Source organism: Mesoplodon mirus, assembly GCF_964341445.2.
Source record: "Mesoplodon mirus genome assembly, chromosome: 2".
NCBI classification, from domain to species: domain Eukaryota; kingdom Metazoa; phylum Chordata; class Mammalia; order Artiodactyla; family Ziphiidae; genus Mesoplodon; species Mesoplodon mirus.
The window spans coordinates 157,568,970-157,595,048 of record NC_138977.1 but is presented as its reverse complement, the minus strand read 5'-3'; the positions used below and the strand labels follow the sequence as shown (position 1 = coordinate 157,595,048).

General features: G+C 38.2%; 1 protein-coding gene across 1 annotated transcript in view; it reads right to left on the bottom strand.

Annotated features, from left to right (window-relative positions):
- Window positions 1-25,188, bottom strand: part of PPA2 (inorganic pyrophosphatase 2) — a 163,649-nt gene extending 138,461 nt beyond the window's left edge. The window contains exon 1 of the mRNA XM_082611080.1: window positions 25,132-25,188. Coding sequence (XP_082467206.1) covers window positions 25,132-25,158 — 27 coding nt within the window. The 5' untranslated portion in view covers window positions 25,159-25,188. The remainder of the gene's footprint in view (window positions 1-25,131) is intronic.
- Window positions 25,189-26,079: the final 891 nt, after the last annotated feature.

Here is a 26,079-nt window from a genome sequence, read left to right as displayed (position 1 = left end):
CCACACACTACAAGCCCCTTCGCGGGCGGAGACTGCAGGTGGCGGAGGGGGAAAGCTTCGGAGTAGCGGAGGAGAGCACAGCAACAGGGGTGCGGAGGGCAAAGTGGAGAGATTCCGGCACAGAGGATCGGTGCCCTCAGGCACACACCATCCCGAGAGGCTTGTCTGCTTGGCCGCCGGGGCGGGCGGGGCTGGGAGCTGAGGCTCGGGTATCGGCTTTCAGTCGGAGCGCAGGGAGAGGACTGGGTCTGGCGGCAGGAAGAGAGCCTGAAGGGGTTAGTGCACAACGGCTAGCCCGGAGGGAGTCCGGGGAAAGGGTCTGGAGCTGCCGAAGAGGCAAGAGACTATTTTCCCTTTTGTTTCCTGGTGCGCGAGGAGAGGGCATTAAGAGGGCTGCTTGGGGAAGAGCCGGAGACAGGCGCGAGCCGCGGCTAAAGGCGCGGACCTCGGAGACGGGCGTGGGACGCTGGGGCTGCTGCTGCCGCCGCCGCCGCGGGGCCTGTGTGCGAGCGCGGGTCACTGTCCGCCCCGCCTTCCGGGGGGCCTGTGCACCCCGCCACTGCCGGGGTCCCGGGACCCGGGGACGGCTTTCCCGGGAAAGCGCACGGAGCGCCTCGGGCTGCTGCAACGTCACGCCGGCCTCTGCCGCCGCAGGCCCGCCCCACACTGCGCGCCCCTCCCTCCCCTCTGCCTGAGTGAGCCAGAGCCCCCGAATCAGCGGCTCCTTTAAACCCGTCCTGTCTGAGCGAAGAACGGACGCCCTCCGGCGACCTACGCACAGAGGCGGGGACAGGTCCAAGGCTGAGACCCGGGAGCTGTGACAGCAGAGACAGGGAAATCTCTCTGTGCAGCCTCGGAGGCAGCGGATTAAAGCTCCACGGTCCATTTGATGTGCCCTGCGTATGTGGAATGCATGAATGGACAGCGAATCATCCCAAATTGAGGAAGTGGACTTTGAGGACAACACTTAAGACTTCCCCCCTTTTCCTCTTTTTACAACGAATTATCCCAAATTGAGGAGGTGGACTTGGAGAGCAAGATTTTTGATTTTTCCCCCTGCTCTCTTTTAGTGAATGTGTATGTGTAATCTTCTGTGTAAGATTCTCTCTGTACAGCTTTGCTTCCACCATATGTCCCAGGGTTCTATCTGTCCGTTTTTTTTTCAATAATTACTTTTTAATTTTAATAACGCTACTATATTTCATACTTTATTCTATTTTACTTTACCTGCTCTTTCTTTTTTTCCTACCTTCCCTTCCTCCCTCCCTCCCTCCGCTCCTCCTTTCCTTCTTTCTTTTTCTTTCCTCCCTCCCGCCCTCCCACCCTTCTTCTTCCCACTTTCTTTTTCTTTCCTTCCTCCCTCCCTCCCTCCTGTCTTTCTTTCTTTCATTCCTTCCTCCCTCCCTCCCTCCCTTCTTCCATTCTCTCTTCCTTTTGCTTTCATTCCTCCCTCCCTCCCTCCTTTCTTTCTTTCCATCCTTCCTCCCTCCCTCCTTTCTTTCTTTCTTCCTTCCTTCCTTCCTTTCTTCCCTTCTTCCTTTCTTTCCCTCTCTCTTTCTTTCTTCTACTAATTCTTTCTTTCTACTTTTTCTCCCTTTTATTCTGAGCCGGGTGGATGAAAGGCTCTTGGTGCTGCAGCCAGGAGTTAGTGCTGTGCCTCTGAAGTGGGAGAGCCAACTTCAGGACACGGGTCCACAAGAGATCTCCCAGCTCCACATAATAACAAGCAGCGAAAATCTCCCAGCGATCTCCATCTCAACACCAGCACCCAGCTTCAGTCAATGACCAGCAAGCTACAGTGCTGGTCACCCTATGCCAAGCAACTAGCAAGGCAGGAACACAACCCCACCCATTAGCAGAGAGGCTACCTAAAAACATAATAAGGCCACAGGCACCCTAAAACACACCACCAGACATGGACCGTCCACCAGAAAGATAAGATCGAGCCTCAACCACCAGAACACAGGCATTAGTCCGCCCCACCAGGAAGCCTACACAACCCACTGAAACAACCTTAGCCACTGGGGACAGACACCAAAAACAACGGGAACTACGAATCTGCAGCCTGCAAAAAGGAGACCCCAAACACAGTAACATAAGCAAAATGAGAAGGCAGAAAAACAAACAGCAGGTGAAGGAGCAAGATAAAAACCTACCAGACCTAACAAATGAAGAGGTAATAGGCAGTCTACCTGAAAAAGAATTCAGAATAATGATAGTAAAGATGATCCAAGATTCTATTTCCAAGATCCATAATATTGGAAATAGAATAGACAAAATGCAAGAAACAGTTAACAAGGACCTAGAAGAACTAAAGATGAATCAAGCATCGATTAAAAACACAATAAATGAAATGAAAAATACTCTAGATGGGATCAATAGCAGAATAACTGAGGCAGAAGAACGGATAAGTGAGGTGGAAGATAAAATAGTGGAAATAACTGCTGCAGAGCAAAATAAAGAAAACAGAATGAAAAGAACAGAAGACAGTCTCAGAGACCTCTGGGACAACATTAAACGCACCAACATTGGAATTATAGGGGTTCCAGAAGAAGAAGAGAAAAAGAAAGGGACTGAGAAAATATTTGAAGAGATTATAGTTGAAAACTTCCCTAATATGGGAAAGGAAATAGTTAATCAAGTCCAGGAGGCACAGAGAGTCCCATACAGAATAAATCCAAGGAGAAATACGCCAAGACACATATTAATCAAACTGTCAAAAATTAAACACAAAGAAATCATATTTAAAGCAGCAAGGGAAAAGCAACAAATAAAACACAAGGGAATCCCCATCAGGTTAACAGCTGATCTCTCAGCAGAAACTCTACAAGCCAGAAGGGAGTGGCAGGACATATTTAAAGTGATGAAGGAGAAAAACCTGCAACCAAGATTACTCTACCCAGCAAGGATCTCATTCAGATTTGATGGAGAAATTAAAACCTTTACAGACAAGCAAAAGCTGAGAGAGTTCAGCACCACCAAACCAGCTTTACAACAAATGCTAAAGGAACTTCTCTAGGCAAGAAACACAACAGAAGGAATATACCTACAATAACGAACCCAAAGCAATTAAGGAAATGGGAATAGGAACATACATATCAATAATTACCTTAAATGTAAATGGACTAAATGCTCCCACCAAAAGACACAGAGTGGCTGAATGGATACAAAAACAAGACCCATATATATGCTGTCTACAAGAGACCCACTTCAGACCTAGAGACACATACAGATTGAAAGTAAGGGGATGGAAAAAGATATTCCATGCAAATGGAAATCAAAAGAAAGCTGGAGTAGCAATTCTTATATCAGACAAAATAGACTTTAAAATAAAGACTATTAGAAGAGACAAAGAAGGACACTACATAATGATAAAGGGATCAATCCAAGAAGAAGATATAACAATTGTAAATATTTATGCACCCAACATAGGAGCACCTCAATACATAAGGCAAATACTAACAGCCATAAAAGGGGAAATCCACAGTAACACAATCATAGTAGGGGATTTTAACACCCCACTTTCACCAATGGACAGATCATCCAAAATGAAAATAAATAAGGAAACACAAGCTTTAAATGATACATTAAACAAGATGGACTTAGTTGATATTTATAGGACATTCCATCCAAAAACAACAGAATACACATTTTTCTCAAGTGCTCATGGAACATTCTCCAGGATAGATCATATCTTGGGTCACAAATCAAGCCTTGGTAAATTTAAGAAAATTGAAATTGTATCAAGTATCTTTTCTGACCACAATGCTATGAGACTAGACATCAATTACAGGAAAAGATCTGTAAAAAATACAAACACATGGAGGCTAAACAATACACTACTCAATAACGAAGTGATCACTGAAGAAATCAAAGAGGAAATTAAAAAATACCTAGAAACAAATGACAATGGAGACACGATGACCCAAAACCTATGGGATGCAGCAAAAGCAGTTCTAAGGGGGAAGTTTATAGCAATACAATCCCACCTTAAGAAACAGGAAACATCTCGAGTAAACAACCTGACCCTGCACCTAAAGCAATTAGAGAAAGAAGAACAAAAGACCCCCAAAGTTAGCAGAAGGAAAGAAATCATAAAGATCAGATCAGAAATAAATGAAAAAAAAATGAAGGAAACGATAGCAAAGAGCAACCAAACTAAAAGCTGGTTCTTTGAGAAGATAAACAAAATTGACAAACCATTAGCCAGACTCATCAAGAAAAGAAGGGAGAAGACTCAAATCAATAGAATTAGAAATGAAAAAGGAGAAGTAACAACTGACACTGCAGAAATACAAAAGATCTTGAGAGATTACTACAAGCAACTCTATGCCAATGAAATGGACAACCTGGAAGAAATGGACAAATTCTTAGAAATGCACAACCTGCCAAGCCTGAATCAGGAAGAAATAGAAAATATGAATAGACCAATCACAAGCACTGAAATGGAAACTGTGATTAAAAATCTTCCAACAAACAAAAGCCCAGGACCAGATGGCTTCACAGGTGAATTCTATCAAACATTTAGAGAAGAGCTAACACCCATCCTTCTCAAACTCTTCCAAACAATATCAGAGGAAGGAACACTCCCAAACTCATTCTACGAGGCCACCATCACCTTGATACCAAAACCAGGCAAGGATGTCACAAAGAAAGAAAACTACAGGCCAATATCACTGATGAACATAGATGCAAAAATCCTCAACAAAATACTAGCAAACAGAATCCAACAGCACATTAAAAGGATCATGCACCATGATCAAGTGGGGTTTATTCCAGGAATGCAAGGATTCTTCAATATATGCAAATCAATCAATGTGATACACCATATTAACAAGTTGAAGGAGAAAAACCATATGATCATCTCAATAGATGCAGAGAAAGCTTTTGACAAAATTCAACACCCATTTATGATAAAAACCCTGCAGAAAGTAGGCATAGAGGGAACTTTCCTCAACATAATAAAGGCCATATAGGACAAACCCACAGCCAACATCGTCCTCAATGGTGAAAAACTGAAACCATTTCCACTAAGATCAGGAACAAGACAAGGCTGCCCACTCTCACCACTCTTATTCAACCTAGTTTTGGAAGTTTTAGCCACAGCAATCAGAGAAGAAAAGGAAATAAAAGGAATCCAAATTGGAAAAGAAGAAGTAAAGCTGTCACTGTTTGCAGATGACATGATACTATACATAGAGAATCCTAAAGATGCTACCAGAAAACTACTAGAGCTAATCAATGAATTTGGTAAAGTAGCAGGATACAAAATTAATGCACAGAAATCTCTGGCATTCCTGTACACTAATGATGAAAAATCTGAAAATGAAATCAAGAAAACACTTCCATTTACCATTGCAACAAAAAGAATAAAATATCTAGGAATAAACCTACCTAAGGAGACAAAAGACCTGTATGCAGAAAATTATAAGACACTGATGAAAGAAATTAAAGATGATACAAATAGATGGAGAGATGTACCATGTTCTTGGATTGGAAGAATCAATATTGTGAAAATGACTCTACTACCCAAAGCAATCTACAGATTCAATGCAATCCCTATCAAACTACCACTGGCATTTTTCACAGAACTAGAACAAAAAATTTTACAATTTGTTTGGAAAAACAAAAGACCCCGAATAGCCAAAGCAATCTTGAGAACGAAAAATGGAGCTGGAGGAATCAGGCTCCCTGACTTCAGACTATACTACAAAGCTACAGGAATCAAGACAGTGTGGTACTGGCATAAAAACAGAAAGATAGATCAATGGAACAGGATAGAAAGCCCAGAGAGAAACCCATGCACATATGGTCAACTTATCTTTGATAAAGGAGGCAGGAATGTACAGTGGAGAAAGGACAGCCTCTTCAATAAGTGGTGCTGGGAAAACTGTACAGGGACATGTAAAAGTATGAGATTAGATCACTCCCTAACACCATACACAAAAATAAGTTCAAAATGGATTAAAGACCTAAATGTAAGGCCAGAAACTATCAAACTCTTAGAGGAAAACATAGGCAGAACACTCTATGACATAAATCACAGCAAGATCCTTTTGGACCCACCTCCTAGAGAAATGGAAATAAAAACAAAGATAAACAAATGGGACCTAATGAAACTTCAAAGCTTTTGCACAGCAAAGGAAACCATAAACAAGACCAAAAGACAACCCTCAGAATGGGAGAAAATATTTGCAAATGAAGCAACTGACAAAGGATTCATCTCCAAAATTTATAAACAGCTCTTGCAGCTCAATAGCAAAAAAAACAAACAACCCAATCTAAAAATGGGCAGAAGACTTAAATAGGCATTTCTCCAAAGAAGATATACAGACTGCCAACAAACACATGAAAGAATGCTCAACATCATTAATCATTACAGGAATGCAAATCAAAACTACAATGAGATATCATCTCACACCAGTCAGAATGGCCATCTTCAAGAAATCTAGAAACAATAAATGCTGAAGAGGGTGTGGAAAAAAGGGAACACTCTTGCACTGCTGGTGGGAATGTGAATTGGTACAGCCACTATGGAGAACAGTATGGAGGTTCCTTCAAAAACTACAAATAGAACTACCATATGACCCAGCAATCCCACTACTAGGCATATACCCTGAGAAAACCATAATTCAAAAAGAGACATGTACCAAAATGTTCATTGCAGCTCTATTCACAATAGCCCGGAGATGGAAACAACCTAAGTGTCCATCATCGGATGAATGGATAAAGAAGATGTGGCACATATATACAATGGAATATTACTCAGCCATAAAAAGATATGAAACTGAGCTATTTGTAATGAGGTGGATAGACCTAGAGTCTGTCATACAGAGTGAAGTAAGTCAGAAAGAGAAAGACAAATACTGTATGCTAACACATATATATGGAATTAAAAAAAAAATGTCATGAAGAACCTAGGGGTAAAACGGGAATAAAGACACAGACCTACTTGAGAATGGACTTGAGGATATGGGGAGGGGGAAGGGTAAGCTGTGACAAAGCGAAAGAGAGGCATGGACATATATACAGTACCAAACGTAAGGTAGATAGATAGTGGGAAGCAGCCGCATAGCACAGGGAGATCAGCTTGGTGCTTTGTGACCGCCTGGAGGGGTGGGATGGGGAGGGTGGGAGGGAGGGAGATGCATGAGGGGAGGGATGTGGGAACAGATGTATATGTATGACTGATTCACTTTGTTATAAAGCAGAAACTAATAATAAAAAAAAATTAACCAAGTGTGAGCTATTGGTGAAAGAATAGACACACAGATCAATGGAACAGAATGGAAAGTTCGGAAATAGACCCACATATATGTGACCGTTTGGTTTTTAACAAAGGTATTAAGGTAATTGAATGGGGAAAGGACAGTCTTTTTAAAAATGGTGCCCAAACAGTTGGATATGCATATGAAAAAAAGTGAGCCTGGACACTTACTTCATACCAAATGTCAAAATTATACTTAAATGTACACTTAAACTTAAGAAATAAAACTTAAAATTTTTAGTAGAAAACATAGGAACAAATGTTTTTTACTCTGGGATGGCATGAGTCACAAAAATTGATTAATTGGTTTTCACACACAAAAAAATGTTGGCTCTTTGATAAACATTATCAAGAGAATGAAAAGGTAAGCCACAGAGTGAAGAATATATTCATGTTACATGTATTTGACAAAGATGTGAATTTGAAATAAAGAACTTTTTCAACTTATTAATAGTAAATTGAACAACAACCCAATAAACATGGACAAATACTTTAAAAAAGAAGATATACAAATAACTAATGAACACGTGAAAAGATGCTTAATGTCATTAGTCATCAGGAAAATGCAAATGAAAACCACAATTAAGTACCACTACAATACCCAGTAAATGGCTAAAATTAAAAAGTCTGACAACTTTAAGTATTGGAGAGGATGTGAGTTAAATTCTCATACCTTGCTGCAGGAAACGTAAAATGGTATAATCACTTTAGCAAAGAGTTTGACAATTTTTACATGGTCCATAAAAGGTATTGTATCAATAACAGGGAGAACTAATCAGCCCTCATAGCCACATGTAATATCAAGTAGAAAATAGTGCTAATAGTAATGAGCACATTATAACAAAGTAGGAGTGTTCAAAAGTATTTAAATTAGCAAAATGTCTTAAAGAGAAATGTATGTTCCTGTTCTTGCATCTCTTAAGAGATGAAACTGTTATGCGGTTCTACAAATGATAATAAGATACTAGTTAAGGAATAAAAAATGTTGTAATAATGCTAACAGACCAGGTCAATATATTATGATGACAAGACATAGGTGAAATTACTAACTTTCAAAATACATCATTTATAAGAAAGACAAATGGTTGCAAAACTTAACCATAAAATGAAATAGCCTGATAGTAATTTTCTTGACTTTTAATCTGCTTGAGAGAAGCAGCTAAATTCTATATCCAAATTCTCCATCCAATAATCAACTGATTGATAACTTAGATCCTGTGACCATGGCTAGTTAGGAAAAGTCTTTTTTCTTTTTTTAATCAGGAAAGATTCACCACCCCTGGAAACACTATTTAAACATAGTATTACTAAAACCTTAGGCAGATATCAAATTAAGTAGAGTAAAAATATTATACAACAACACTAGGAATATTGAAGATGTTAACCAACCTTATAATGTTACTATTTTAAAATACATGTAAAGGTATATGTAATAATAAGTTGTATAATTCTTGTATTTATACATATTCTATTTGCTGTTTAAGGTGTTCAGGCATGCTTAATATGGAATTGCTGTTTATCTTTTTAAAGTAAATTTAGTTAACCAAATTTACCATCAATATGAATATGAATATACGAGTCTAGTAAGTAAAATTATGAATTTAGTAAGCTGAAAATCAAATGAAGTAAAAATACTTTTGGTTGTTCCTCTCCATAGACAAAACTCCTGGGCATCAAAAGACATATAATCAACCACAAATTTATAGAGAGCTAATCAATACATAAAGCTCAATATTAAACACCTAGCTCCTAGCACAGAGCCTGACATGGCTAGTTAGGAAAAGTCTTAAAAATTTTTGAATCTGGTAAATATTGGTTAAATAAATAACACAAGGTAAACTGTGGAGAGGGAATTGAATTATAAACAGAATTCTAGGTTTACAAGCCATGACATGTTTCATAAATGTATATTTTCTAATGGCTCCACAGAGCGTGATGGATAGCAAAGTGAAGACAAGCTAGAATGTTAATTTTTTTAACTCTTTTATATTGGAGTATAGCCGATTATCAGTGTTGTGATAGTTTCAGGTGCACAGCAAAACGACTCAGCCATACATATATATGTATCCATTCTCCCCCAAACTCCCCTCCCATCCAAGGTGCCACATAACATTGAGCAGAGTTCCCTGTGCTATACGGTAGATCCTTGTTGGTTATCCATCTTAAATATAGCAGTGGGTACATGTCAATCCCAAACTCCCTAACTATCCCTTCCCCCCACCCTAGAATGTTAATTACTTTTTTTACAAATGAAGCAATGTGACTAGCTTATATTTAGCAAATTACAAGTTAATGTTGATAAAAATTAAGAGACAGTGTGTTTCCTTGGGAAGAACAGATGTAAGATTCCCAATACCAAATCTAGCACTTGCTGGACTAAATTAGAACATATGTTTATCACTTCATTCAAAAAGATGGTAACCATGATGGTGTTAACATATATATTTCAATGAAAAATTCAGTTTACATTTTTCACATAGTTACAAATTCGTTTCTTAGTTTGGAAATCAAGAACAACTGCATAAATTACAATGTATTTAAAGGTGGGAATTTTTTTCTATATAATGACATTCAGAGCAATGTTCTGTTAGTGACTAGCTCAGCCATGAGGGCTTTGGAAAGAAAAGTGTGTTGCAAATATGTGCAAGTATATTGTACATAAAATGCACACAGCTTTCAGAAGTACAGTTTCATATCTCAAGGAATATAAACTCTCAGAGAGAGAAGAAATATAGTTCTGTACTTTCTACAAACTAATAAAAAAACATAAGATCTTGGAACATGTTGTGTGTTAATTAAAGTTTGAGAGACAAAATTAAGTTATTACTTTTCCTAAGATTCAGCTCATCAAGGAAGCTTATGTCCCAAAAGTTTAGACCTTTGACACATCAACAGTTGTTCATGTTTATCAGTAACACTGAACTTTGCTCCTTTTGAGTGGCATGCTTTGCAAAAAGTATGTGTGTGATGATCATAATTCAACAGTTTTAATTTTGTGACCACTTTATTTTCAGGTTATTTAGGTCAATGGAAATTCTGTCATTGTGTCCTTTGATATGGTTCCAGAATTACTTAACATTACCAAAGTTGTAGAAATGGAAATTGCCAATATTCTTTTGTTTTCTAGTCACTTCTCTTCAGACTTAAGTCCATTTCTTTTTTCTTGGTTATACTCTATAAAAGGTGTCAACAAGAAGATTTTAGAGATTTGTGTATTCAGATAAATAATATTTTATTAGATCAAAGGGCTTAAGTAAAATATTGTCAAATAAAGAGGATGTTAATCAGGGTCATTCCAACATTAACATCTTGTATATCTTTCACAGTATCCATAACTACTTCCCCTTTCCTTCAACACATTCTCTGGCCCTTGTTACCTATTCAATTTTTTGGATTATTTAACCAGAATTGAGGCTTGTAATTACCTATACAATATCATTTTCTGCTTCTTTCTTAATGACAAAACTCCAAATTTATTCAGAGCTGCAACACGCCCAGCTAGAAAAATCATTTCCCGGTCTCACTTGTAGGTTGGCAGAGCCACGTGATGAAGTTTGGCCAAAGAGATGGAAACAAAAGCATTGAAGGAGACTTCCTGGAAGACTTCTTGAAGTTGTTGGGAAATGGACCCCTTTTGTTCTCCTTCCTGCTGCCTGTAGAGTGGGAGTGATGGGCAGTGTTCCCACAGCCATGTGGTAGCCAGTGTTAGTGTGGTGAAGAATTATACAATCCAAGATACCGCATGACCACAAAAGTACCACACTAGCCCTGGATGTCATTAAAAAAAAAAAAGTAAAATACCAAGTTTTAAATACCATGATTGGAGTTTTTTCTGTGGCACACAGTTACAGTTTTAGTGGCAAATGAATGGCAGGCTTGAATAGGGATACTAAGGACAGTTTGGTGAAGGGAATTTTTCCAAGGGTGTGAGCAGGGTTAAGGAACATTATAACACATATACCAACTGCAAAGAAACCTGTTTGTTCTCTAGGCTTAAGGAGTCAAGGAAGAGAGCCACAGACAGATGGATGGATAAAGAAGAGGTGGTATATATACACAACAGAATATTACTCAGCCATAAAGAAGAATGAAACAATGCCATTTGCATCAGCATGGATGGACCTAGAGATTATCATACTGAGTGAAGTAAGTCAGACAGAGAAAGACAAATATCATATGATGTTTAGATGTGGAATCTAAAAAAATGACACATATGAACTTATTTACAAAACAGAAATAGACTCACAGACTTAGAAAACAACCTTATGGTTACCAAAGGGGAAAGGTGTGGGGGGGAGGGATAAATTAGGAGTTTGGGATTAAAATATACACATCACCATATATAAAATAGATGACCAACAAAGTCCTACTGCATAGCAGAGGGAACGATATTCAATATCTTGTAATAACCTATAATGCAAAAGAATCTGAAAAATAGTATATTTGTACATATGTATGTATAACTGAATCACTTTTCTGTACACCTGAAACTAACACAACATTGTAAATCAACTATATTTCAATAAAAAAATTTTTAAAAAAGGAAGAGAGCAGTTTTTGGACCCCAGGTTTCTGTAGAATAGGGCCTCCTGATAGGAGCTGTATCTTTAAGCAGACACGCACGGCAGGGAGTGAGTGACTCAGGATAACAGTCACTCTGGCCTCACTCTACACCTGCTCTCTTTTCTCCTGCTGTGTTTCCTATTGGACAAATTAATCATAAATTAGAGGGTAAAGGTAGCCTATATAAACAGTCTGTAACAGTCAGACTCCAGGGGCACAATGCAGGTTGAAGAAGGATAGAGAGTGAACCTGGGAGGGCAAATAGAAACTGTCCATCACAACGGCTTCATTACTTTCCTGCTTTCAACTCCATTCCCTCACCTGCCCCCCCAATCCATCCCACATTCCACTGACATCTTAAAGTGGAGATTAATATTACCATTTCCCTCCTTTGCTTAAAATTCTGTAGCATATCCCAGTTGCCTAGCAAGTCAAGTCCAAACTCCTAAACTAAGCATGCAAGGCCGTCACCATCTTGCTCCATCCCGCTTTCCCAAAACTATTTCTCTGCAATTTCCTATGTGTATCGTATGTTGCAACCAAACCACAATGATCACGATTCCAAATAATGGTCCATGCTTTCCCAGTTCCTTTCTCTTGGCTCTTCCGGTTTAAGAAAAAGGATACTCTTCTTTCTTTCTCCTCTGTGAAAACCTCATCCATATGTTAAAGAATAGCTTAAAAGCGTGTACCCTATGGATCCTTCCTGAACCTTTGGGCAGTGTCTCTACTTCCTTATTGTGAATGTTAGCTCTTTGTTTCTACCCCCCATAGGGACTGCCAACTACCGACTCCTACTTCACCCCCCACGTGTTCTCAGTTCTTTCTCAGTAAATGGCCCACAAGTTGCCTAAGACAATACTTTGGAATCATCTTTGACTCCTTTTTTCCCTCCCATTTCCCATATTCAATCCTCCAGCAAATTCTACTGCTTGTATCAACATATATGCATAATTCAACCCCTTGTCACTACCTACCCTGATCCAGCCACCACCCAGTTCTTGCTGTATTGTTATAATAGTCTCCTTTTCATCAGTCCTTACCTACCACCACTCCTCTATCAGGAGAACAGCAAGAGTCATCCTTTCTCTCTGAATGAGAGAAATCACTCCTCTGTTCAACATCCTCCACTGGTTTCTCATCTCACACATAATAAGGGCCAAAGTTCTCGCAATGCCCTACAAAGCCCTATATGATACAATCCCCACCACCCCCAAACACACATACACACACTACCTCTTACTTCATTAGCTCTTTTTCTTCATAATTCCTGTCTCACTTCATTCCAGTGATGTTTGTCCATTGCTATTGCTAGAATCCTCAAGCCTATGTCCTCATATCCTTTGCACTTACTCTGACTTAAATATTATCATCCTCCCTACCCCATCCCCATCCACATGGCTTATTCTCTGAATTCTTGAAGTTTTCTGTTCAATTATCACCTTTTCAGTGAGGTCACCCCTGATTACTCTATGGAAAATAGAAACCCCTCCCCTCACTGCCAGCATTTCCTACTCTTTACCACAGCTCTTATTCACAGCCCACTGAGTGGTTGGAAAGACAAGAATGGGGGGATGAATTCAGGAAGAAGTTCAGAGAGGCCTGTCTTTGGAGTGGTGATGTCAGGTCAGTGATATGAGAAGCATTGTAGGGCTCCCTGATCTAAAGTTCCCGATGGAACGCCAGTGAAGTTTTTATTTTTTATTTTTTATTATTATTTTTTCTCCTCTCTCTTCTGGAGTCAGTAGAGGTTAATGGGTGGGTATAACAGTGGCCTGATGAACAATCACAGGGCTTTGTTCAAAATTGCAAGTTAATTTGTGGTCTCCTCAAAGCAAATTCACCTTGCATTGTTTAATTGCATTAGAATAACACAATGGGAGAAAGCAGACTGGTCAAATTTATCTCTAATATTAAGCTTTTAATATTTTACAGAAAACTTCTTTACTCATAATTTAACCAAGAAGAGTGTCATGGCCCACGGCAGAGGAGATGCAGGGTAGTTTTCTCAGCAACTCTTTCAGAAGCCTCAGCAAAAAAAATAAGTGTTGGCATAAAGAAATAATATTCCAATAAAATACTATTTGAAATAATCAAATTTGAGGGTAAAAGAAAATTTCATTACTTCCTCTCCTACTCACTATTCTACCCACGGATTTTCTAAATATGGTATTGTGGGAGGGAAAAGAAATAAAGGCAGAAACAGTGTTATTTCACTTGTATGTTTTTTCCCATTTGGTCCATCAAAAAGTTGATGATTTCTCTCACTGGGTGCTTTTGTGGGTTTTTAAGAGACCTTCTCTTGGGGTCAAATCACTTTCCCAGGAAGTCATCTTGGGAGGGTCCCTTTCAAGATAGCCCAATTGATCCACACTTGGTTTATGTGATATCTGCATACATCCCTGCCCTACCAAATTGTGCCATCATAGCTGTGCCTTTTTTCTTCAGTCATCACAGGTCCCTTCAACCAACCTCCCCTTTAGACATTTGTTGGAACTGAATAACATGTTGGTCCCTGAGTCTTTGGCTATAGGTAAGGGGGAAGCGCCACTGTCCTGTCCCCCAGGCAGAGGGGAGGAGAAATATCATAGCACTCTGAAAATAAATAAAGACCACCTTAATGAGAACTGAGGCTATTTGTTCAGAGCCTTTTGTAATAAGGAAGTCATCACCAGTACTTGCATTTAGCAGAGAATCAAAGGCAGGCAGGGGATAGGAAAGCTCCAGAGTATAGAAAGAGGAATGCCTTCAGGTTTTCTCTGATTGGAGATTGTTGGTGTGGGGAAGCCAGAGGAGCTCTAACTAGAAGCAGAGCATCTTATGTGATGGGTTTGAGGAGCATATTTGGCTTTTTTATTTTTTCTGGCTTGTTCTGAGTTGGAAGTAAGGTCAAAAATTAGGAAGCTGGCAGTCACGGATCAAGTCCTAACTGTTCTGGATGATTGCTACAGAGGTTGTGGTTTGGCTTTCTCGGCTGGTTGCTGCAGAGGATGTGGGTGAGAGTTCTTTTGACATATATGATCTAGGCACTGTTCATTTGTATATTCAGTCTCTCATGTTTCTTTCACTAAGGAAGTTCTACTCACCCATTTCTACTAATTTTCAAGCCTCTCCTTAAAGTATCTTCAATGTAGGCTAAGGATGAATTTATCTGATTAAAATTTAGGCTGTCTTTTTTTAGCCGCTTCTTTTTATAATTTGTGGATAATAAAACATTTTGTTCTCCAGTTTAGAGTCTCAACTAAAGCTGAGAAAATAGCAACTATCCTACTTTCACATCCTATTATATAGGTCTCAGTATAGAGGACTCATTTGAGAAGTTTGGGAGCAAAAAGAGGAAGAGAAATTGGATAGCACTTAGAATGTAATATGAGACAAACAAGAGTCCCTTTTCTCTTCTTCCCCTTCTCCTCTTTTTCTTCTCCTCCTTTTCTTTTCCAAAACATAAACTCTCACAATAAAGTCCAAGCTCCTCAGCATGGTTAGATCCTTCAGCCTCAAGACTTGGTCCAGCCTTGCCCCTCTGGTTTCATTTCCTACCACTCCCAAACACTATCTTATGTTTCCACTATGAGAAGTGAAAACAAGCAGGACCCTGAGGGGTCTTCCCACGGACAGGCACCTCTCACTTGTGTCCCCTGCCTCTTGTTTGTAAAAAATCTTCAACATCCTAGGCCTTCCCTGAGTTCCAAAGAGCAAATTTAATCAGAGAAGTGAGAAAATGGAGAAACAAAGGAAAATAGTCAAGCAAGACAAAATAACCATAGTTTCTCCATAAAACAAAGTCAAGGACCTTTCGTTCCCCCTCAAGGGCTATAGAGAATATCCTGAACCCTAACCTTGAGTTGTTTTGCAGATACTAAAACCCCTGCCAGGTGGAAGAAATTAACTGCATGCTAAACACCCGCACACAGACCCCAGACCGGTTGGAACTGGAAGGTTGTTGATGTTGACTCCTGAGCTACCACTGGGTTACCTCACTGTCAACCAATATGAATAATGTGCATGGGTTGATCAGTCACCCTGTGACCCTCTCCCTCACCTTGCCTTTAAAAACCCTTCTCTGAAAGCCATCAAGGAGTTTGGATCCTTTGAGCATGAGCTGCCCATTCTCCTTCCTTGGCCTCACATTGGTTGCCTTGCAATTAATGCTATACTTTCCTTCACTGCAATCTGGTATCAGTAGATTGGCTTTGCTGTGCATTGGGCAAGCGGACCCAAGTTTGCTTAGTTAACAAAAGCTGCTGTGAAAACCAGCATGATAGAGAAGACAGGGAGAGAGTATTATGTATCCAGATTAGGAAAGTGTCTCAGAAATCTAGAGGGTCTGTTAAAAATAAGAGCTGGTTTAATTCATAACAGCAGCAATTGCTGCAACAATTTCCATTTTTAAAATTTCTATTCAATAAAATAATAAAATTGGTGACTCTTTGCTCAGCCTAACCTCTTATGAGAACAAAAGGTGGAAAATACTAACTTTAGTAAATTATTGTATGTACAGTATGTAAACATAGTATTTCTCTTGGAATTCCAAAGAATAATTTCAGGAGTTATCAGACTTGGTGTTTTGGGCTCTGACTTTGAAATGAAATGAAAGATTCTGGCCTTTCAATTACTGAAAATTGCTATAGAGTTGTGATTTGTTCTTGACTGTGGGTCTTTACTGTAAGATATAAGTACTATATGGTTACAATCTAAGTACCAACTTGAGCAATACATCACAATGTATCCCCACATTTTTTCCTACTTTTGAACAATCACAGGCAATCTAAGCGTAATACCCACAGATTTTAGTTTAACAAAGATTTTCTTATTATTTACCATTACAGGGATAACACATTTTATTATATTTCACCTTACTGCTCTTTGTAGATACTGTGTTCTCTACAAATTGAAGGTTTGTGGCAAAACTGCATCAACCAAGTCTATCAGCACCATTTTTCCAACAGCATGTGCTTACTTCATGTCTCTTTGTCATATTTTGGTAATTCTTGCAATATTTCCAACTTTTTCATTATTATTGTATTTTTTTGGTGATTTGTGATCAGTGATCTCTGATGTTACTATTTTAATTGTTTTGGGGCTCATTGTTATTGCTCATTGACAATGTACTTTGTCACTCAAGAACTCTGATGGAGACATACAATGAGATTAAGGTTGTTTTCATGCCTGCTAACACAACATCCATTCTGCAGCCCATGGATCAAGGAGAACTTTCAACTTTTAAGTCTTATTATTTGGGAAATACATTTCATAAGGCTGTAGCTGACATAGATAACAACTCCTCTGATGGATCTGGACAACATAAATTAAAAACCTTTTGGAAAGGATTCGCTATTCTAGATGCCATTAAGAACATTCATGATTCATGGGAAGAGGTCAAAATATCAACACTAACAGGAGTTTGGAAGAAGTTGATGCTAACCTTCATGGATGACTTTGAGGGATTCAAGACTTCCAGGGAGGAAGGAACTGCAGATGTGGTGGAAACATCAAGAGAAACAGAAGTGGAGCCTGAAAATGTGACTGAGTTGCTACAATCTCGTGATAAAACTTGAACGGATGAGAGTTGCTTCTTATACATGAGCAAAAAAAAATGGTTTCTTCAGGTGGAATCTACTCCTGGTGAAGATGCTGTGAAGATTGTTGAAATGATAAGAAAGGATTTAGAACACTATGTAAACTTAGTTGATAAATCAGCACCAGGGGTTTCAGAGGATTGACTACAATATTGAAAGAAATTCTACTGTGTGTAAAATGCTATCAAACAGCATTGAATGCTACAGAGAAATCACTCGTGAGAGGAAGTCAATCAATGTTGCAACCTTCATCATTGTCTTATTTTAAGAAATTTCCACAGCCACCCTCCCTTTAGCAACCACCACTCTGATCAGTCAGCAGCCATCAACATCAATAAAAGATTCTCCCCCAGCAAAAAGATGATGACTTGCTAAAGGTTCACATGATCGTTATCATGTTTTAACAATAAAGTATTTTTAAATTAAGGTATGTACATTGTTTATTTAGACATAATGCTATTTCACTTATTTTTTTTAAGGTGTTGGGGGTAGGAGTTTATTAATTAATTAATTTATTTTTGCTGTGTTGGGTCTTCGTTTCTGTGCGAGGGCTTTCTCTAGTTGTGGCAAGCGGGGGTCACTCTTCATCACAGTGGGTGGGCCTCTCACTATTGCGGCCTCTCTTGTTGTGGAGCACAGGCTCCAGACGCGTGGGCTCAGTAGTTGTGATTCACAGGCCTAGTTGCTCCGTGGCATGTGGGATCCTCCCAGACCAGGGCTCGAACCCGTGTCCCCTGCACTAGCAGGCAGATTCTCAACCACTGCGCCACCAGGGAAGCCCGATTTCACATTTAATATACTACAATATAGTGTAAACATAACTCTTATATACATTAGGAGACCGAAAAATTCATGTCACTCGCTTTATTACGATATTTGGTTTATAGAGATGGTCTGGAACTGAACTCGCAATATGTTCATATGCCTGTATTTAGAAAGAGAATATTCTATTGTTTCACTAGTTTGTTCATCATTTCTGAAAAGCTACCTTAGGATGAAAATAACCCATTAATTCAGTCAATCAAACAATATTTGTTAAACACCAAATATACACAGGTACCATTATGGGCATGAAATATTAAAGTGTGTAAAACAGAATCTATGTCTTCAATGAGACTTTAATCTCTTGGGATTTCAAGAAGTGATAGCATTAAGAAGAAGATAAAATGTGGAAAGGCCATTCAGAGTGAGTGAAGGTGTTGCTTTAACTAAGGTAGTCACTTCTTTGTCGTTACATTTTGATTGTTACTTGAATGATGAGTAGGAGGAAGATATGTGGAAAAGGAAAAGCTGATGTCAAAATCCTGAGATGGAAAGGAGCTGACTGTCTAAGAGTCAGAACAGCCAACGTGGCTCAGAGTAGGGAACGAAGGGGAGAGTGGAGAGCAGGGGAATGAGTGCGTGGGCACTGCAAGAACAGTGGAATTTTTCCAGGTTATAAACAGAAGGCCTTGGGTGATTTTAAACTGAAGTATGGCAGGGTATGAATCAGACTTTAGAAAGTCCACTTTGGCTTCTGTGTGCAGGATGGACTGTTAAGGAGGCAAGAGTTCTCAGCAGCATCTGACGTCCATACTTAAAGATTTGTTCTGTTAGAAGACCAATTTAGAGGCTGTTGCCATAGTTGGGGTAAAAAATGGTAGTTGAACAGTATTAATGGCAGGATATGTTTTATAGAACTTGTAGATCCTACCAATGAATTACATGAATTAGATGAATTAGTAGAAATCAAGGATGGCTCTTAAGTTTGAAGCCTGAGCAACTGGACAGAGAGGGTGATACCATAATTGAGGCTGGGAAAATCTGTGGGGAAGTGAATTAGGAGGGCATGCAGAGAAAGTCAAAGCTCTATTTTGTCCAGTCCAATTTAAGATGCCTGTAACACTTCAAAAAGATATATCAAGAAGTCAGTTGGATATCTGCAGTGAGAAATGTCAGCTGAGTTGTTCAGTGCTTTGCATTTCAATCTCATTCCTGCCACTCAGAAGCTAGGTATCTTTCGTTGACTTAGTTAACTTTCTGAGTTTCTATTCCTTCATTTAAAATTGGCATAATGGAGGGAGACCTTCAAGATGGTGGAGGAATAAGACATGGAGATCTACTTTCTCCCCAAAAATGCATCAGAAATAAATCCACATGTGGAAAAACTCCTACAGAACACCTACTGAAGCCTGGCAGAAGACCTCAGACTTCCCAAAAGGGTCTTGGTGCTCTGGGCGGGTTTCAGGCCTATGCATCTGAAGTTGGAGAGCTGAGTTCAGGACATTGGTCCACCAGAGACTTCCCAGCTCAATGTAATATCAAATGGCAAATCAAACTATCAAAAATTAAATACAAAGAAAATATATTAAAATCAGCAAGGGAAAAGCAACAAATAACATACAAGGGAATCCCCATAAGGTTAACAGCTGATCTTTCAGTAGAAAGTCTGCAAGCCACAGGGGAGTGGCAAGACATATTTAAAGTGATAAAAGGGAAAAACCTACAACCAAGGTTACTTTACCCAGCAAGGATCTCATTCAGATTTGACGGAAAAACTAAAACCTTTACAGACAAGCAAAAGCTAAGAGAATTCAGCACCACCAAACCAGATTTGCAACAAATGCTAAAGGATCTTCTATAGGCAGGAAACAAAACAGAAGGAAAAGATACAATAACAAGCCCAAAACAATTAAGAAAATGGTAATAGGAACATACATATCGATAATTACCTTAAATGTAGATGGATTAAATGCTTCCACCAAAAGACACAGACTGCCTGAATGGATACAAAAACAAGACCCATATATATCCATATATATGTTGTCTACAAGAGAGCCACATTGACCTACGGACACACATAGACTGAAAGTGAGGGTGTAGAAAAGATATTCCATGCAAATGGAAATCAAAATAAAGCTGGAGTAGCAACTCTCATATCAGACAAAATAGAATTTAAAATAAAGATATTACAACAGGCAAAGTACGACACTACATAATGATCAAGGGATCAATCCAAGAAGATATAACAATTGTAAATATTTATGCATGCAACATAGGAGCACCTCAATATATAAGGCAAATGCTAATAGCCATAAAAAGGGAAATAGACAGTAACACAATCATAGTAGGGGACTTCAACACCCCACTTTCACCAATGGACAGATCATCCAAAATGAAAATAAATAAGGAAACACAAGCTTTAAGTGATACATTAAACAAGAAGGACTTAATTGATATTTGATATTTATAGGATATTCCATCCAAAAACAACACAATACATTTTCTTCTCAAGCGCTCATGGAACATTCTCCAGAATAGATCATATCTTAGGTCACAAATCAAGTCTTGGTAAATTTAAGGAAACTGAACTTTTATCAAGTATCTTTTCCAACCACAATGCTATGAGACTAGATATCAATTACAGGAAAATATCTGTAAAAAATACAAACACATGGAGGCTAAACAATACACTACTTAATAACCAAAACATCACTGAAGAAATCAAAAAGGAAATCAGAAAATACCTGGAAATAAATGACAATAAATACACGATGACCCAAAACCTATGGGATGCTGGAAAAGCAGTTCTAAGAGGGAAGCTTATAGCAATACAATCCTACCTCAAGAAACAAGAAACATCACAATAAACAACCTAACCTTACACCTAAAGCAATCAGAGAAAGAAGAACCAAAAAACCCCAAAGTTACCAGAAGAAAAGAAATCATAAAGATCAGATCAGAAATAAATGAAAACAAAATTAAGGAAATGATAGCAAAGATCAATAAAACTAAAAGCTTGTTCTTTGAGAAGATAAACAAAATTGATAAACCATTAGCCAGACTCATCAAGAAAAAAAGGGAGAAGACTCAAATCAATACAATTAGAAATGAAAAAGGAGAAGTAACAATGGACACTGCAGAAATACAAAGGATCATGAGAGACTACTACAAGCAACTATATGCCAATAAAATGGACAACCTGGAAGAGATGGACAAATTCTTAGAAAAGAACAACCTTCTAAGACTGAACCAAGAAGAAACAGAAGATGTAAACAGACCAGTCACAAGCACTGAAATTGAGACTGTGATTAAAACTCTTCCAACAAACAAAAGCCCAGGACAAGATGGCTTCACAGGTGAATTCTAGCAAACATTTAAAGAGCTATCACCTATCCTTCTCAAACTCTTCCAAAATAAAGCAAAAGGAAGAACACTCCCAAACTCATTTTACAAGGCCACCATCACACTGACACCAAAACCAAAGATGTCACAAAGAAAGAAAACTATAGGCCAAAATCACTGATGAACATAGATGCAAAAATCTTCAACAAAATACTAACAAACAAAATCCAACAGCACATTAAAAGGATCATACTCCATGATCAAGTGGGGTTTATTCCAGGAATGCAAGGATTCTTCAATATACGCAAAGCCATCAATGAGATACACCATATTAACAAATTGAAGGAGAAAAACCATATGATCATCTCAATAGATGCAGAAACAGTTTTCAATAAAATTCAACACCTATTTATGATAAAAGCTCTCCAGAAAGTAGGCATAGAGGGAAGTAAACTCAACATAATAAAGCCCATATATGACAAACCCACAGCCAACATCATTCTCAATGGTGAAAAAATGAAACCACTTCCTCTAAGATCTGGAACAAGACAAGGTTGTCCACTCTCATCACTATTATTCAGCATGGTTTTGAAAGTTTTAGCCAGAGCAATCAGAGAATAAAAAGAAATAAAAGGAATCCAAATCACAAAAGAAGAAGTAAAGCTGTCACTGTTTGCAGATGACATGATACTATACATAGAGAATCCTAAAGATGCTACTAGAAAACTACTAGAGCTAATCAATGAATTTGGTAAAGTAGCAGGATATAAAATTAATGCACAGAAATCTCTTGCATTCCTATACACTAATGATGAAAAATCTGAAAGAGAAATTGAGGAAACACTTCCATTTACCATTGCAACAAAAGAATAAAATACCTAGGAATAAACCTACCTAAAGAGAAAAAAGACCTGTATGCAGAAAACTATAATACACTGATGAAAGAAATTAAAGATGATACAAGCAGATAGAGAGATATACCATATTCTTGGATTGGAAGAATCAACATTGTGAAAATGACTATACTACCCAAAGCAATCTACAGAGTCAATGCAATTCCTATCAAACTACCTATGGCATTTTTCACAGAACTAGAACAAAAAACTTCACAATTTGTATGGAAACACAAAAGACACCGAACTGCCAAAGCAATCTTGAGAAAGAAAAACGGAGCTGGAGGAATCAGTCTCCCAGACTTGAGACTATACTACAAAGTTACAGTAATCAAGACAGTATGGTACTGGCACAAAAACAGAAATATAGATCAATGGAACAGGATAGAAAGCCCAGAGATAAACCCACACACATATGGTTACCTTATTTTTGATAAATGAGTCAAGAACATACAATGAAGAAAAGACAGCCTCTTCAATAAGTTGTGCTGGGAAAACTGGACAACTACATGTAAAAGAATGAAATTAGAACACTCTCTAACACCATACACAAAAATAAACTCAAAATGGATTAAAGATCTAAATGTAAGGCCAGACACTATAAAACTCTTAGAGGAAACATAGGCAGAACACTATGACATAAATCACAACAAGATCCTTTTTGACCCACCTCCTAGGGAAATGGAAATAAAAATAAAAATAAACAAATGAGACTTAATGAAACTTCAAAGCTTTTGCACAGCAAAGGAAACCATAAACAAGATGAAAAGACAACCCTCAGAATGGGAGAAAATATTTGCCAATGAAGCAACTGACAAAGGTTTAATCTCAAAAATTTACAAACAGCTCATGCAGCTCAATATGAAAAAAACAAACAACCCAATCCAAAAATGGACAGAAGACCTAAATAGACATTTCTCCAAAGAAGATTTACAGATTGCCAACAAACACATGAAAGGATGCTCATCATCACTGATCACTAGAGAAATGCAAATCAAAACTACAATGAGGTATCACCTCACACCAGTCAGAATGGTCAACATAAAAAAATCTACAAACAGTAAATGCTGGAGAGTGTGTGGAGAAAAGGGAACCCTCTTGCACTGTTGGTGGGAATGTAAATTAATACAGCTCCTATGGAGAAGAGAATGGAGGTTCCTTAAAAAACTAAAAATAGAACTACCATATGACCCAACAATCCCACTACTGGGCATATGCTCTGAGAAAACCATAATTCAAAAAGAGTCATGTACCACAATGTTCATTGCAGCACTATTTACAATAGCCAGGACATGGAAGCAACCTAAGTGTCCATACACAGATGAATGGATAAAGAAGATGTGGCACATACATACAATGGAATATTACTCAGCCATAAAAAGAAATGAAATTGAGTTATTTGTAGAGAGGTGGATGGACCTAGAGTCTGTCATACGAGTGAAGTAAGTCAGAAAGAGAAAAACAAATACCATATGCTAACACATATATATGGAATCTAAGAGAAAAAAAAAGGTTCTGAAGAACCTAGGGGCAGGACAGGAATAAAGACGCAGACAGAGAATGGACTTGAGGACATGGGGATGTGGAAGGGTAAGCTGCGACAAAGTGAGAGAGTGGCATGGACTTATATATACTACCAAATGTAAGATAGATAGCTAGTGGGAAGCAGCCACATAGCGCAGGGAGATTAGCTCGGTGCTCTGTGACCACCTAGAGGGGTGGGATAGGGCGGGTGGGAGGGAGATGCAAGAGGGAGGGGATATGGTGATATATGTATATGTATAGCTGATTTACTTTGTTATAAAGCAGAAACTAACACACATTGTAAAACAATTATTTGGCATAATGATAACAAATAAGGTAATATTTAATCCCAAATCTTCCGAATCCTAGTCCAAAACTCTTTTCACTCTACGATTCCCTTATTCTCCAGCTACTCATTTTCTGCCATTGTTTGGACATTCTTAGATCGAGTAACAGTTGGCAAATGTCATCACTTTGTTTAATTTTTTTCCAATCAATCTCAAAGCATCCATATGCCTATTAACTTCTCTAATTCCTTGTTGTCCAGGGATTCCACAGATTCATGTAGTCCACACCTCAAGCCACTCATGCTGTTTCTTCTTATCAGCTCAGGATGTAACCATTTGAGGACATGTCCTGTCAATTTGTCATATACTACAAGAATGCCCTTCTTGGGTCAGTTCAATGGCCAGGTCCCATAGGGTCAACTCTGGACACCAATTTTATCACTTTTTAGTTTATATCCAGGCTCAGGTATTTTTCCTCAACGTCCAGTGCTGTGTCAGAATAGCTGAATCCAGAGAAGTTCACAGTCAACCACACACTGTACCTGGGCTGCCTGCAGTCCCTCCAATCATGGTAACTCTCCGGGTGACTCCTATACTTCGTCCTCCTAATTGTTGTACTGTGTACAATATTACTTTCTGAGCTCTCCATAAAAAATTGCAAACTCCAGTTTTCCTGAGTGTATTCATCCTAATTTGATAACCAAGGGATAACTATAATAGGTGTTTTATCACAGAATAAAGATTTATCTAAAACTGACCTCTAATCTCCACCCTTAAATACAGGGGAGGCCAGCTTTATTTTTAAGCACTCCCAACACACAAAATCCTATTTACACTGCCTTACACGACACCTTATTTCAATGTATTAGAACTGTTTTTCCATTTCTTTTTCATTTGTTTGTTTGACTTCTCACCTGGAGTTCAAGTTCCTGAGAAGGCATGTACACATGTTATTTATCCCTGGATTCTCAGCCCCAGACACAGTATCAAAGATGGCTAAAGGAGGAAAAAAAGAAGAACAGTGATTTTTGAGGGGAATTACTCAGCTAGTTTTGGTTTCTCTTATATCCATCACTAAATGGAACATCTTTTCTTATTTGATACAAGAAATATGGGTTACTTGATCATAGAGAACAACAGAAGTTGATTGGTGCTGATTTTTTATAAATTTTGGGGAATCATCAGTAAGCAAATTGGGGTGTACTAAGCACTGATGTTATAAATTACCTTGAATGTCACATTTTCCACTTTCTTTAACCATTCAGCTTTCCCAAATAATCACCTTTCTTCAATATTCTATTTTTTATTGCCTTCATTCCCTTCATTTAGAAATTTCTACTCTTGTATACTATTTCCCATATTTTCTACTAATATATCACCCTACAAATAACTTGAAATGAACATTTAAACAATTTTGAGTTACTCAGTTAGCTGTCAATGATGTGTCAGGTAAATATATTAATATGAGTTATTCAACAGCATTAAGAGTACTAATTTCTTTCTTTAAAATTATGTGTTATATTTTAAATATATAAAATAAAATTATATATTTTTCTGGTACAAAAGTGTTACATGCCTACTGTAAAATATCTAAGCAATATAGAATGTACAAGGTTGAGAATGTTACTCTTCCATAATCCCACCCCCAAGAGATAATCACAGGTTTTCCTCTGATACACTCTCTTTTGGATTTCTTAAATACATGTTCAAACACCTACATAATGTATTTCACAAAAATGTGATCACGTTATATCACATTTTGGCAATTTAAAAAAATCATTTATGTAGTTATCTTTATCTTTCCTTGTCACTAGGTATAGACGTAACATTATTTTAGGAATTGTATAATATTCCATAGATGA